Below are 14,240 nucleotides of genomic sequence, written 5' to 3'. Positions count from 1 at the left end.
AAGTTAGAAAAAAGCGCTAATGTTTGCGTCACAAGTGTAATCTTATTTCTGAAGACCATATACACTTTTTCAGTGCTTAAACGTTTTATAATTCCTTTATAATCTTTGCAGCACTGCAAAAAAAAGCCCCTTTCAAATTTGAGTTTTATTTTAAAATTAACAGTTGTTTTTTGTAATAGTGACTGCCAGGATTATACAAGAGGCACATCCCTCACTTGGGTCACTGTGAGTCTACAAGTGCCTCAGAACTAGAAGTGTGTGTTTTGCTGGGAGATGAGAGCAGTTTGGCCATGTCATACCAATACTGCCCCCAGTGGCACTGAGCTGGTTTTGTGCCTATGATTGGGGAAACCAAGTCATCTAGAATTTGGGCTCAAACGCACAATGTCTGTTTCCCATTGCCTGTTAATGTCAATTTCCAGCAGTTTAATGCCCCATATAATCCTAATGTTAACCTCCTGCGGTTCCCCCCCCCTCCATTACAGTCACTGATGTAATGTTGCTTTGCGTGTTAAAGGTATTGGCAGGACTCTGATTAAAAATGATTGTTCATACAGATATTACATATCAAAGGGTGCCATCGTGGATCAGCTTGGAGGAGATCTCAATTCAACACCGCTTCACTGGGCTACAAGGTACAGTCAAGCTTCCACATGATTTGGACAGGGGGCTTATATTATTTGTATCAAATTTCACCTTGGCTATTGATAAGTTATTGATCAAATACTGGTTCATTGTGCAAGTCTGACCGCAAATTTTGTCTGAACACTCTTTATTTTTAGTTAAATCCTTACATCCTTGTAAAACCAGCATCATGTATTAATAGTGTTGCTGTGCCCCAATTTAGAAACATGCTTTATAAATTAAAAAAATCTGCCTTCAAAGTGCGGTACAATATAGACATTGTGTAGCCTTTATATTTTAGAAAGACCCTTATCTCTTTAATGACAGAGTGCACTACAAGTCTGCTGTCTACACATACATGTTTTACAAATTTAACACATGCAAGCATTATATCAATAAAATCTGTAGTCTTTAGTTTAAAACAGGTAATGGCAGTTAGCAGTTCGCGGCAGTACCGGTTCTTCGTATGAGAGGTTTCAGGTGTGGAGGGCAAGTCAGGCGATGCTCACACTTGTGTTCTTTCCAGACAGGGACACCTGTCCATGGTGGTGCAGCTGCTGAAGTATGGAGCTGACCCGTCCCTCATCGACGGGGAAGGCTGCAGCTGCATTCACCTGGCCGCTCAGTTTGGGCACACTTCCATTGTTGCGTATTTCATTGCCAAGGGCCAGGTAAGTGCAGGCATAATCACCAGTGGTGGTGAATCCTTGCATGTTTACTGTGAGAAATTAATGAGCTTCATGTGGCTGAAAATAAGCCATTTGTTAGAGAAACCTAATAAAGGGCCTTTACAGATGAGAGTTCCTCACTGCATTTTTCAAAGCACTTAGTATACATTCATGATTTTATTTTGTGCTACGTGATTATATGTATTGAAATGCATCTACAATTATGATGTATAATCCAGAGAGAGTTTATTCAAATTGTATCATTTTCTGCAGTTTTCCTGAGTGATATATCAAAATGTTACGTGCATTTTAAACACTTGATCAGAAACGAGCCTCTCGCTTTCTCACTACACACAGAGTGAGGAAAGAGAGAGTATTTACAGGAGTTTTCCATGTTTTTCTGCTTAACCATCCCTCCTATACCCATCCTGATAATTTATTCACCTGCTCAGTCATGTGTGTTATATGTAGAGCTATATATTGTTTGCAGGGAAGGCTTGGGAGATGGAACTGATATCAGAGTCTTTATTTTTTTCTGTGTTTTTTCTGTTGCGCAGGGGTCAGTTATTGATCAGTATGCTGCACCATATTAACTCAAATAAAAGTGGGGGTTTCTTTTCTTGGTGCAATTTGCAGCCAAAATCACAAAAATGAACATGTATCACAACTAATGACATTAGTAGTACTTTTGAACCCACGGCAGATAAAGATAAACCTTTATCTTTACACAACTCAAGCACACATTTTAAAATATGTGTTGAATAATAAGTGTAGCGAAAGACTGAAGGTGTGTTGAGGTGTGTTTAAATTCAGTTTAGGAGGCTGCTGTAGCTATTTTATGGTACATCACCAGATGGCGCCATACTTCATGTATTCATATAGTAGAATGAAATTCCTTGTGAAAGCCCAGTTCTGAATAAAATGTAATTTCCTTCTCAGCCCTGCTGACCACAGTTGTTCTTTTTTTTTTCAAAGGATGTGGACATGATGGATCAGAACGGTATGACACCATTGATGTGGGCAGCCTACAGGACACACAGGTGAGCTAATTTATCTGTCAGTCTTATTCTCCTTTCAAATAAATTAAAGGGCATTTATTCACACCAAAAGGAAGTACTCACTAAAGAGTGATTGAAGGCATGCTGTGTACTTTTGAGAGCATTTTTGCAGTATTTCTTTTTTGGAACTTTAATTCATTACAGAGCCTTAGCCTAATAGAGACTGCTGCAACAGCCGCAAGACAACTCGCAAGATAATGTCGGGAAGCAATTAGCTGGCTTCTTTTAATTTAAGTGGAAATGTTCTTTTAGGGCAGAACATGTCAATGTGACCTAGAAAAATCTTATTCGTTAACAAACCTAAACAGTACCAGAAAGACTGATCACTGCAGCAATTTTACAAACCGGAATTGAACATTGTGGGTTAATTTATTGAATTCAGTCTAGTATTCCTGTAAATTAGTCACCTGTCATCAAACAGAACAAAAATGTGTAACTGAGTGGTAGATAAAAGGAACTGTTAGAGGACAGAGGTCTCTGTTTTGCAATGGTCTTCAGACAATACAATAAGGTTCTTGAAACTGATTTTGGTACCCGATAACACGGTAGATTATATAATGGTAAAACTACATTATATAATAGTTATGATGTATTGTGTAAATACAGAACAAATAGTCCCCCACAGCATTCATCTCTTAAATTGTTTTCATGTGAATATTGTCACCTGGGTAACTTTTAGCTCAGGATACTGTTTTCAAACTACTCAGCTGCCTCCTGCATTATCAGCCATGTAGGCTCTGCAAATTCTCTACAAACCTATGGCAGTCCTCATGACTAGCATGTAGCTTTTAATCTTACAAGGCAGTGGGGTATTTGCCTCACCAAACACTGGAACAGACCTTCTAATAGTGGTCCAGTGGTGGCAGCACTCTTTCAAGATGTACACATCCTAATATTACGAGATAAGTTATTTTTTTTCGGGACATTTTCTTCCAGTAAGCCTGTTGGTCCCTGAGCACTGCTTGTCTCCTCACATTAAGCTGCTCCTCCCTGCAATGTCTGGTCTGCTTTTTTTTTCTTTCAGTTCCTCCCTTGACTGTGATGCAGGCATTCATATACTGTTTGGGCATGAGCATTATAGTATGTGTTTATCGGCAAAGGGTGTCCAGTTGGTTAGGTGTGTTCTTAAGATCAAGGACAATGAGTAATGTTAGCATTGGTGGCTCCAAGAAGAAAATCTATTGTAATGTTTTTTACAAGAAATCTGTCCTTTCCTCTAAAGAAAAAATCCTTTTCATAGAAGGGTATTCAGAAATTCTGTTTGAACACTCTTAGAGGTATTTACAGGTGACAGGCTTTTTGGCATTCAGCTCCTGCAATGCTGAAATCTTGGAAGATTAGAGGCCAAAAAAGTAATTGAAATTCAGGATTCCTCTTCTCAGTGTTGCAAGAAAAAACGCAGTTGCAAGAGTGTTTTCTTGATTCTTGTATGGACCTGCAGAAGCAAATGACACTCCATAACACCTTTTTCAACATGAAGGGCTTAGAGGTCTCCTTGTGTAAGCTCTTTGCAGGCAGCTAAACCACTTTGATAAATCCTATGATCATTTCCTCCAAATGAAACTGCAGTGAAGTATCTGAACAGTTATAATGTGGTACAGGGAAACCTAAGGAGAAGACTTTTATGTTAAATTTGACAGTGGACAACATAGCCTGCCGACTCAACACCCTATAGGGATTGCCAGTCTATTGGAAAAATGTGAAAATGCAGATTTCTTTTAAAGAGCCTTATTATATTTCCTGTCTTACAAAATGGCTTTGTGGGTCAATTTTGTACATGATTTTTAAAGCTGTTATTTTCAGATTAACTTAATTTCAGTTTAGATTTTTTTGTTTATACCAGTAACTACATATTTTATAAAATAAAGAAAAAAAATGGTTCCTGAGTGGCGTTGTAATCACCGAGGATATATTATTGCAAGGCATAAGAAAAACAGTAATTTGTAAGGTATGTTAAACTGATTACCATTTTTTTGGTAATGGAATTAGTTTTGAAAGTAAATTTTATTACCCCTTGTTTTGTGTTCTAATAGTTGTATGAGAAAATGATTTGTGTTACACAAGTGTGAAGTCTTGAATTGTGCTGTTCTGCAGCGTGGACCCCACTCGACTGTTACTCACATTCAATGTGTCAGTGAACCTTGGAGACAAATATCACAAGAATACAGCTCTGCACTGGGCTGTGCTGGCTGGGAACACAACAGTTATTAGCCTGCTTCTGGAGGCAGGTGCCAATGTGGATGCACAAAATATCAAGGTAAGCAACCCCCATCCCGCAGCGTGAAACTTAAGCTATTGAATTGCATTTTTACCTGTGTTTTATGGTGCTGTATGTAAAAATGTTTTGAATATGAATTTGGTGTTGTATATTAAACATTTAAATAGTGCCTTTCCAAGTCAAGGCTGCTGTATTAATGATAAAAAATACAATAAAAACAAACATAAAAGGCCAACTGTAACACAGTTAGGCATAGACCACAGTGAAAACGTGAGATTTAAGGTTGGATTTAAAAACAGTCAAAGACTCGGAATTTGAATTGGAATGGTTGATAGAAGGGTATTCCATAAAAATGGAGCAGCAGCAAAGAAAATATAGTAATTAAAAGTCTAATATTTAGTCCTAGGACCAATGAACTGTGGATCTATGTATACATGAAGGAGTTCAGAAATGTATGATGGAGCCAAATTATTCATAGTCTTGTAAATTAGTAACAAGATCTTGTAAGATCTTGTCTCTTAAGTTTAAAAATAGCAGTAAGGAGTTACTTCATTTCTTGTTTGCTTATGCTGACATGAAAGTATAAGTGAACTTTAGCACCAATGTTTAAAGGCTTTGTAGTTTAAGGAAAGTTCTAGGTGAAAATGGTTCTGAATGCAATCTGATAAAAATATGCTAATGAATTAAAAGTTAAAAGTATTTATGTTTCCTAACTGGGCATACAAAACTGTTCTTCTGCTTTTGATTAGTGGCCAAATGATAATGTATCAAGATGGAATGCAAAGCAGTTCATTGAATAAAAAAAGCTTGTCACAGTTTTGAGTTACAATTAGATTGTTGCTTGGATATTGGAATAAAAATAGCACTGGTACATTGAGGTCTTTTTCTATTTACACAGGGCGAAACACCATTAGATCTGGCCAAGCAGAGAAAAAATGTCTGGATGATTAACCATTTACAGGAAGCAAGACAGGCGAAAGGCTACGACAGTCCTTCATTCTTAAAGAGGCTGAAGGCCGACAAGGTAAAAATAAATGATCCTGTTGAGCCCAGTGTCGATGTTCTGAGCATCTCCAGTGCAGGAGGGAGTGGGGATTGATAGTCTCTAGCGTGAGTCCTGCATTTAATACTAATGCTTAAATATGTCATCTGCCTCACAGCCCTCTACTAGAGCCACAAACCCATTTTGATTTAGAGTGTCTATCTCCCCTAAATTCCGAGTCTACTAGCAAAAATGTAATAGATTCTGACATTTTATTTTTATTATAAAGTACTTATATATTTAATTACATAGAGGAATCATATTTATAAGCACATGTACATAGGAAATGATTACAGTTCCCTCCCAAAGTATTTAACAGTCAAGCAACTTGTATATAATATAGTACAATATTTTTAAAAATATGTTTTTTGATAAGTCAACACATACATTTGATAGAGCAACAAAATATGATCTGTATTCAATGGAGTGACTTCCATTCAGGTAACCATAAGTATTGTGATATCTTCACTTGGAGGTATCTGCCTTTGCAGTGCAACTACTTTAGATTCTTGCCTGTTCTTGGGATGTTGTGATTTGTTTCTTCATATGACTTTAATTGAATATTTTTTTTACTATGCTGCTTGTTAGTCAGTTATCCAACCCATTTTTGTAAACGCCTGACATAAAAGCACTTGTTCATATATTTCATTTGGGATATTTTTGTTAGTGTAATGTTTCTTGTACAAGGGGTTCCAATACATGTATGGGTTAGGGACCAGAAAGTCACTATTTTTAAATGATGTGTATAGAGGAATTTTCATTCATTTGAGTAATGTAAATATGGGAGTATACATTGTCATAGATAGGGTGTTAATACAGTATGTGCTGGCACTGTAGTAACACAATAAACTTTGCTCGTTTGACTTAAGAATAGGGAGGATTTTCCCATAAGAATCAATGAAATAGAGTACAGTTAGGGACAATGAGTTAGATTAAGTGTGTGTTTGTCTTGTGGTTAATTCCAATAAAGTACATTACCGTACTTGTACACTAACATTTTTAAACCATTTTTGCTCTGTCATTCACTTCACTCTTAATTTACCAAAATATTTTAACCCTCTTTACCCCGATCTGATCTCTTTAACTGTTGTTCTCTGATTACCTTGTTCTGTTTTTTAACTTTTAATTTGACAGGAATTTCGGCAGAAAGTGATGCTTGGAACTCCATTTTTGGTCATATGGCTGGTGGGTTTCATTGCTGACTTAGACATTGACTCTTGGCTCATCAAAGGGTTAATGTACGGAGCTGTATGGGTTACTGTGCAGTTTCTTTCAAAGTAAGTATTTTGTAGCAAAAACATTTTTTCAAATGTCCGTGGTAGAAATATTTACAGTTTGGTAAATATTAAGAATTGATATTAAGTAAAGCTTTACAAAACTGGCCCAATGTATATGATCAAATAAGGGCGGTGATACATTAAGATAAAATGAAAAACCCAGCACCCCTTTAGAGTACCAGATAGCACACTTCTGATAATCAGGAATGAAAACGAGTGGAACAATTGGTTTCTTCGTTAATCTGTGAGACGGCAGATCAAATACAAGGCATAAACCTATAATATTTAACAAATGCTTATAACCCTTAAGTACACGCATACAAACTGGTATTGACAAATAATTTACAAAGACTGCAAGTCTCTGAATCCTGGCTTTCTAAAGGCCCAGGTTACACTCACTCATCCCCTCAAAGGTGGACCATCCTTATTGTAGTGAAAAAGAGATACAGAAGCTTAGGGAGGTAATGTTGGTTTCTCAACAACAGAAGACCCTGCACAGGATAGTCAACCCTCTAAAACTAATGCACAATTCTTCTCCTAACCAATTTGTGAATCCTCCCTGGCAAGTATGAAAATGGTCCTGGTTCTAAGAGTAATGCTGGAGCTCTGGATCAACTCCCCTTGTTGAGACTTGTGTTCAAACACAACTCCTGACTTAGTAGCAGGTCTTCTTGGACTGGCCACTCACCTCTTAGTTTGCTGTTTTGTTACCTAGCTTAGGCATCTTCCACACGGGTTTCCAGCTAATTGTACCTCCTCCTCCAAGGCAAAACACAAACTGTCCTACTGCTACTCATTGCTTAGGCCATCCCACTGCTGTAGTTTGTGGTGCAGGCTCGGTTTTTCTCAGTTTTGTTTATTAAATATTGGCAAGTGGAAGTTCTGTTTTTCAAGTTTGACGGACATAAACAAAAACAGAACAGACTGAGAGCTTTTGAATAAAAGCTGACTATAAGGTGACTATGCATTTTGAGTCAAACTCAGAGGTGTACATGTTAAATAAATGAAATAAGTTTTGCTTATATTAAAGAAATGTGCTTGGGGGAGGGTGTACCACAGAATTTTTATTTTTATTTATGGATTGTGTTGTGGAATGCTGTGCTCGAGTATTGGTGGATAGCTGCAGGGGACAATCTAAATTGCTTCCCAAAATAGGCTCTTTAAACTGCTTGGGGTAGGTTTGCTCCATGAAGTTATGGGTAGAAACCACAGGGGGGCGACAGAGGTTGCAAACCTGTTGAAGTCATGTGGCCCATGCAGGTCGTTAGGTTGCTTGTCACTAATTGTTCCAAGGATTTCATCCAGCTGTTTCATGAAAGAAGCCGGGTTATCGGCTTCAACACATTTTCATGTTCCTCCTTTAACGCAGCGAGGTAGCTGCATACAACTTTTGAGATTGTTAGTTTGTATGATAAACCTTCTTTTCGTCTACCCTCAGGTCTTTCTTTGACCACTCAATGCACAGTGCGCTGCCTCTCGGAATTTACCTGGCCACAAAGTTCTGGATGTACGTGACATGGTTCTTCTGGTTCTGGAATGATATCCTTTTCAATGCAGCTCTCTCTCACCCTTTCCTGCTTATTTTCCATTTGTGAGTGTCCTTAGTAGTTTTAATATTTGACAAATAATTTGTATTCTTAGCAGATGACAAACAAGTCTTCTACCTCCAATATAAAATAACAGATGCCTCACTGAATATCATTGCACTGCTTTTTCTATATCTTCAGAATTCAGTTTGTGACTTTTTTGTCGTACGTTATTTCCTTTTTGAAATTAATGATACATTAGGATATTGAGTGTTAAAAACATTTAATCCCAGAAGAATGGGGTGCTTGACCTATAATCACTAGATACATGTTTATGAATCATAAATCAGGATTAAAAAGAAACTAATGTGTTTGAAAATTTGTATCTGTCTTGATGACTATAAATTAACCATCATGATATTATGATACTTTGGAATGATTTGCAAACTTTTTTTTTACTTCTTGAAATAGTGTTATCCTGCACTAATTTATCAAACATGAACCATATGGACCGTAGCTACATAGCAATACTATTCTTCACATTCCTTGAATAACAGTTTTGTCTCCACAACCCTTTGTTTTGCAGTTTAGTTTTGGTATAATTCACAAAGGACGTTTGGTTATCTGGTCATATCACATTAAACAATTACCTCATTCTTTTGAATGTTAAACAAAAAAGATGCTCCTTAGATATACAAAAACTAATCCATTCCTTTCACCTGATCTTTGTTATAGATTTTTTACCATTTTAACACAGTGTAGAAACTTTTAGTGTTACATTGTTACCTTTTCCAAAAATCTGTTTTCTGCAAGTTTTTTTTATTGTTTTTGATATGTTTTAAGTTGAAGTGACCCATGGCTTTTCTAAGACTATTTGGCTGTGCCTGAAGAACAGCAATGAGCTTTACTGAGTTTGTCAGGTCTATTAAGGTTACGTTCTCTTTCAAAGATAAAATTTTGTGAGGTTCGTTTTTGTTGGTTTCTAAAGTGCTTCTGAAGTCAAAAGTGACACCTCCTTGAATTTGCACACCTGTAGTACATGGTTTGTCTTATATGAAGTAGAAAAGACCAAAGTTGGTCATTGTCTCTCTCTAATCTTGGCTCGTGTTTTTGGGATAGTCTTTCAAAACATTCTTTTTTGAATTTTAGTAAAATCCTAACCTTATTAGTTGTGGATCTGCCCTACAAATAATTCAAACAAAGTGATTTTATCACTGAAAATTGTTCCCAGTGTATCATGCATGCTCAGGCTGTATTATTTAAGCCTGAGGATCATAGTCTACTTTTTGAGGGAGTGTGTGTGATTTTGGTCAGATGTTTCTGAATAATCCTAAACCAGAATTTTAAAAATATGAGAAATAGACATTTTCTGTTGTATTTATTAACATGTATGCCCAAAAAGCAAAACTTTATCCTAAGATAAAACATTCCAAAAGAATATAAAAATCACTAGCTACTGTACATCTGTTAGTGTAAATTGTTTTCTCTGTCACATACTGATTACTTTTTAAGACTTATATTAATTATATATTGTAATATGAACAATAAAAAAGAATATTACAAGGATGTAACATCTGAACAATAATAGAACTATATACTTATTCAGTACTGATTACTCTATACATTTGTAAAATTCTTCTATTGCACAAGCCACACATTAGAAGCTGTGTGAGAGATTCATGTATTCATTCACTGGTAATGAAAAGCAGAAGTATGGCTTCTGAAGAAGCAGAAGAATGGGTGAAAAGACAACCAGGTACTTGGAGTACTGTAATGTTTAAAATCATTCAAAACTTTAGAAAACCAGTTACTGTTTGAGGTATGTATTTGTTGAATATCTCATCAGTAAGATGCAGCGTGGATTTATATTGTGGTGAATACATACTGGTGACTTCTATTCTGTTTAATTGCTAGATGCCTTTTCTGCAGGATCTCTTGGCATTGTACTTGTTTACACACTTAGAAATGTCTAAATCAAGGAACCAAGAAGTAGTCTTCAGTTGATATACTGCTACATAATATAAAGTATTCCAGAGCACTATTAATGCGAAGCATTTTTGGAGGTCATATAGTTCCCAGAATCACACAAAAAATCTAGGCCATGTTCTTAAAGCACAGTTGGGAACTGATAACAATACTGGTTTTGTTTCTTAAGAGCAATACTAAACGGGGAGGATTGCTAATTGAAACTAAAATGTAGTTGATTGGTCCTGAAAAAACTAGAAACCTTATTTCATAAGTGAATGTCTGCCCAAGCTTGCCTAAAAGGCTCGGGACATCTCAAATCCTCCATATACTCTGCAAATGTATTAATTAAATACTTGTAAATACCCATTCGAGGCTTATTTAACCAATAAAACTTTTGCTGAAACATTTTAAGTACTGAAGATTATGAATGGCTTTATGATTTTACTTCCCTAAAGATATTGCATTGCTTAACCATTAATATTATTATGTACACAAGAGATTAACGGTTGCTGGCCAGATCTGTGCTGTGGCCAGGGTTCACATTTATAATAGAAGTACAGTGGAAGACAAAATTGTGTAATGGCTTTACAAAAAAGTAAGGGATTATCATAATAAAATGTGTTTGGGTTTACTGGGTGCATCCTTGACTGTGGGCAGCTGTTGGGTGTGTGATAAGACTTCCTATAGCCTTTTCCCTTCCTTTGGGTTGTAGTTCAAAGACACTTTAGGCAGTACAGGAAGAAACTGTAGCTTTTTTTTCTTTGACTTTTGGCTACGGAAAAGTCTGTTATTGTTTGGAAGCAACACCTTGCAATAACCTTAACCCTTCATTGGTATTCATCACTTTAATACCCACAAGGCTTTGCTTCTATAAGTAGTTTTCTTATGTTTTCCTGAAGCATCATAACAGGTCTGATGAAGGACTAAAGTTTTTGTAGTACTAGCACTCAAATATACATTTTACTTTTTGATTTTTAGTGAAGTCAAAAATCTTGTAGTATAATTACATGCAGTAAGCCTGGTCTTGTTCTTAAAAATGTTTTTTGTAGTGTTTCATACAATCTGGTCAATTTAGTCGAGATAAGGTTCTTTGCTGAATTATAGTAGTAATGTTAATGAAGGAAAAAAGTACAAACATATCAGCACTTGCATAACTTTGTTGTCCACGACATCATTCACGTTTTCTGAGATGCCACTTTGATATAAATTTGCAGAAGGTTGTGTTTTGCTAGTGAACAACATTTTAATAGTTGAGTTGAGCTGATTACAAAATTTTGATAGTCTCACATCTGTGTAAGTGGTAGTTAATCTATTTTACTAGATGCACTTGTATAGTGTCTTTGAGACCTAAAGATTTATTTTGTCTTTTCACTGTCTGTTAGCCTTTGTATGTTATTGACATTCAGAAATCAAACAAGATAGTCAATTTGCCGTTTACCCTTAATTTCCTGAAATTTGATTTCTGGCAGTTTACTAAGCTGCACAATTGAAACAACACTGGCACCACCAACAACTTCAGTAATGCATTAGTTTCTAACTTGTGCAGTATTAATGGTAATATTCTTCATTTTTTATACGACCATATATGGAAAGTCATATCTCAGAATTCTTCTCAAGAATAAAACATAAAAATAATAGAAAGACTCCATAAAAATGCAAAAATGGTAGAAGCCAGAATATGAATAATTTCTTACACTTACATGTGTATATATCTCTTTTTTGAACACTCAACTCAAAGCACATTACAGGTAATGGGGACTCTCCTCCACCACCAATGTGCAGGATCCACCTGGGTGATGCGATGGCAGCAATAGTGCGCCAGAACGCTCACCACACATCAGATATTAGTGTGCATGAGAGCACCATGATGAAGCCAGTTCATAAATGGGGATTATTAGAGGCCGTGATCAGTAAAGGCCATTGGGAAATATGGCCAAGATAACAGGGTAACACCCCAACTCCTTTCAGGAAACGCCCTGGGATTTTTAATGACCACAGAGTTTAAAAATATGAAAACCAACAGTATTAAGTAGTTAATGCCCCTTATATCCTTTGGAAAAAAAGTGCAAGAACCTAATTACAAAACAGGAGCATGCATTGCCACTGATTGATTGCCATTTAGTTTTAATTCTGCCAAGCAAGCCAGAATCTAGGGGACTGAAGACTGCATGGAACGAACCTAAAGTGATAGGAGTAACATTTTGGATAAAGTTGGTAAAATTGACTCTACTGGGAGCCAAAGCAGCAGTGCTGAAACTAGTTTACTGTGTTCGTAAGATTTTGTTTTACTGTATTTCAAATTTGAGTGGCTGAGTACTTAACATATTGCATATCAAAGATCCCTTTCGTGACAGATTGGGGTCAAACATAACATCAAGATTCTCTAGCTTTGCTTTTTAAATTTTTGCTTTTATGGAGCTGACATGTAATAGTGATCAGCATTACATCAGTTTATTGGGATTCAGTTGTAAAAAAGGTGTCTTGTTGAGATATACAGTGCCGTGAAAAAGTATTTGCCCTGATTTCCTCTGCTATTGCATATTTGTCACACTGGATGTTTTCAGATCTTTAGACAAAATCTAATATTAGATAAAGGGAACCTGAATAACACTTTTTTATTATTGTTTCATTTATTTAACGAACAAAGTTATCCAACACCAACTGGCACTGTGTGAAAAAGTAATTGTACCCATTCATCATCCACAGAGATAAAGAGAAATGGCTGAATCTATATCAGGCATTGTGCACAGAAAAGTTTGGGTATCATTAGCAAAGAAATGAAAGTGGATTATTTAACTAGAAAAAATATGACCTGATGTCAATGTTAAGATAGTTTAGGTACTGAACAAACTCAGCTCTAAGACTTAGGGATTTGACGAACTCATCTTTTGGGGACAGGTGTTATAACCATATTTTTGGGAAATGTCGTTCCCTTTCTGGTAAGGATTTAAGCCAAGATAGAGCTCTCTGGTAGTACCCACAACTACTTCTGGTCTACTTGACAAGATGTATGATCAGTAATTGTCTGTTTCTGTACTGTATTCAAGCTGTGTGTGTAGAGATTGTTAGTAGTTAAATGACTACAGTATGTAGTCTATGTACGACAACATGTTATGAACCTTTGCCACAATAATTAATAAGAATTTGGTCTACTTGGAAAATTGGGATTCAGTTTTTGTTTTCACTGTTTTGGATGCATGTTGACAATTGCCAGGTGTGAGCTGTCTGATTTGTTTGATTTTTGTTGTAGTTTCAGAACATTTAGATATTGTATTCCTTTTAAACCTGTGTTTGGACTTTGAGAAGACATCTTATATTCATCCCAGCATGTCTTTGTGTTTCATAACTAATCTTTTGACATGAAAGATTATTACAAGACGTGGCAAAAATCATTTTTCTTGTAAATCAGTGTGGACAGAAGGAATTTGGATTTTGTTTTTTTTTTTACTTTTCTTGGCTGCAATGGGGCAGGTTGCAGTTAGGATTTTGCTTGATATATCAGCTAGTAAGAATCAGTGTTTTGAAACTTTCAAAACAGACATCTAACATTAGAATATTATCTGTGTGATCTTGGAGATCAACAGACTTTGACTTTTTTAATCTTTATGCTCTTACTAATGTGTTTTAACTATCTCTTTTGCTGTCCAGTCCGTAAATCTGAGTAAATTTCCATTGCATGGCGTGATCATAGAATCTGTATTGATTTGCTGCAGCAGTTTGGGCTGAAGTTATCAGTCCCTTTCAGGATCCTATCTTTAAGCCCCGTATTTTGTTGAAAGTCAAAAATGAATAAACAGCTGCTTTACATCAGCTGTTTGTCTTTCCAAATTGCCCTTCCCCCTATCAATTCTGTAGCCAA

General features: G+C 36.2%; 1 protein-coding gene across 1 annotated transcript in view; it reads left to right on the top strand.

Moving 5' to 3' along the window:
• zdhhc17 (zDHHC palmitoyltransferase 17) overlaps positions 1–14,240 on the top strand; it is a 40,603-nt gene that overhangs the window by 16,771 nt on the left and 9,592 nt on the right. The window contains exons 4-10 of the mRNA XM_088922959.1: positions 558–635; positions 1,151–1,295; positions 2,268–2,332; positions 4,445–4,607; positions 5,467–5,592; positions 6,745–6,887; positions 8,326–8,428. Coding sequence (XP_088779085.1) covers positions 558–635; positions 1,151–1,295; positions 2,268–2,332; positions 4,445–4,607; positions 5,467–5,592; positions 6,745–6,887; positions 8,326–8,428 — 823 coding nt within the window. The remainder of the gene's footprint in view (positions 1–557; positions 636–1,150; positions 1,296–2,267; positions 2,333–4,444; positions 4,608–5,466; positions 5,593–6,744; positions 6,888–8,325; positions 8,429–14,240) is intronic.

Source organism: Atractosteus spatula, chromosome 8, assembly GCF_055471065.1.
Source record: "Atractosteus spatula isolate fAtrSpa1 chromosome 8, fAtrSpa1.hap1, whole genome shotgun sequence".
Taxonomy (NCBI): domain Eukaryota; kingdom Metazoa; phylum Chordata; class Actinopteri; order Semionotiformes; family Lepisosteidae; genus Atractosteus; species Atractosteus spatula.
Note: the sequence above shows the minus strand (reverse complement) of the source record. Positions and strands in the feature narration are given on the sequence as shown.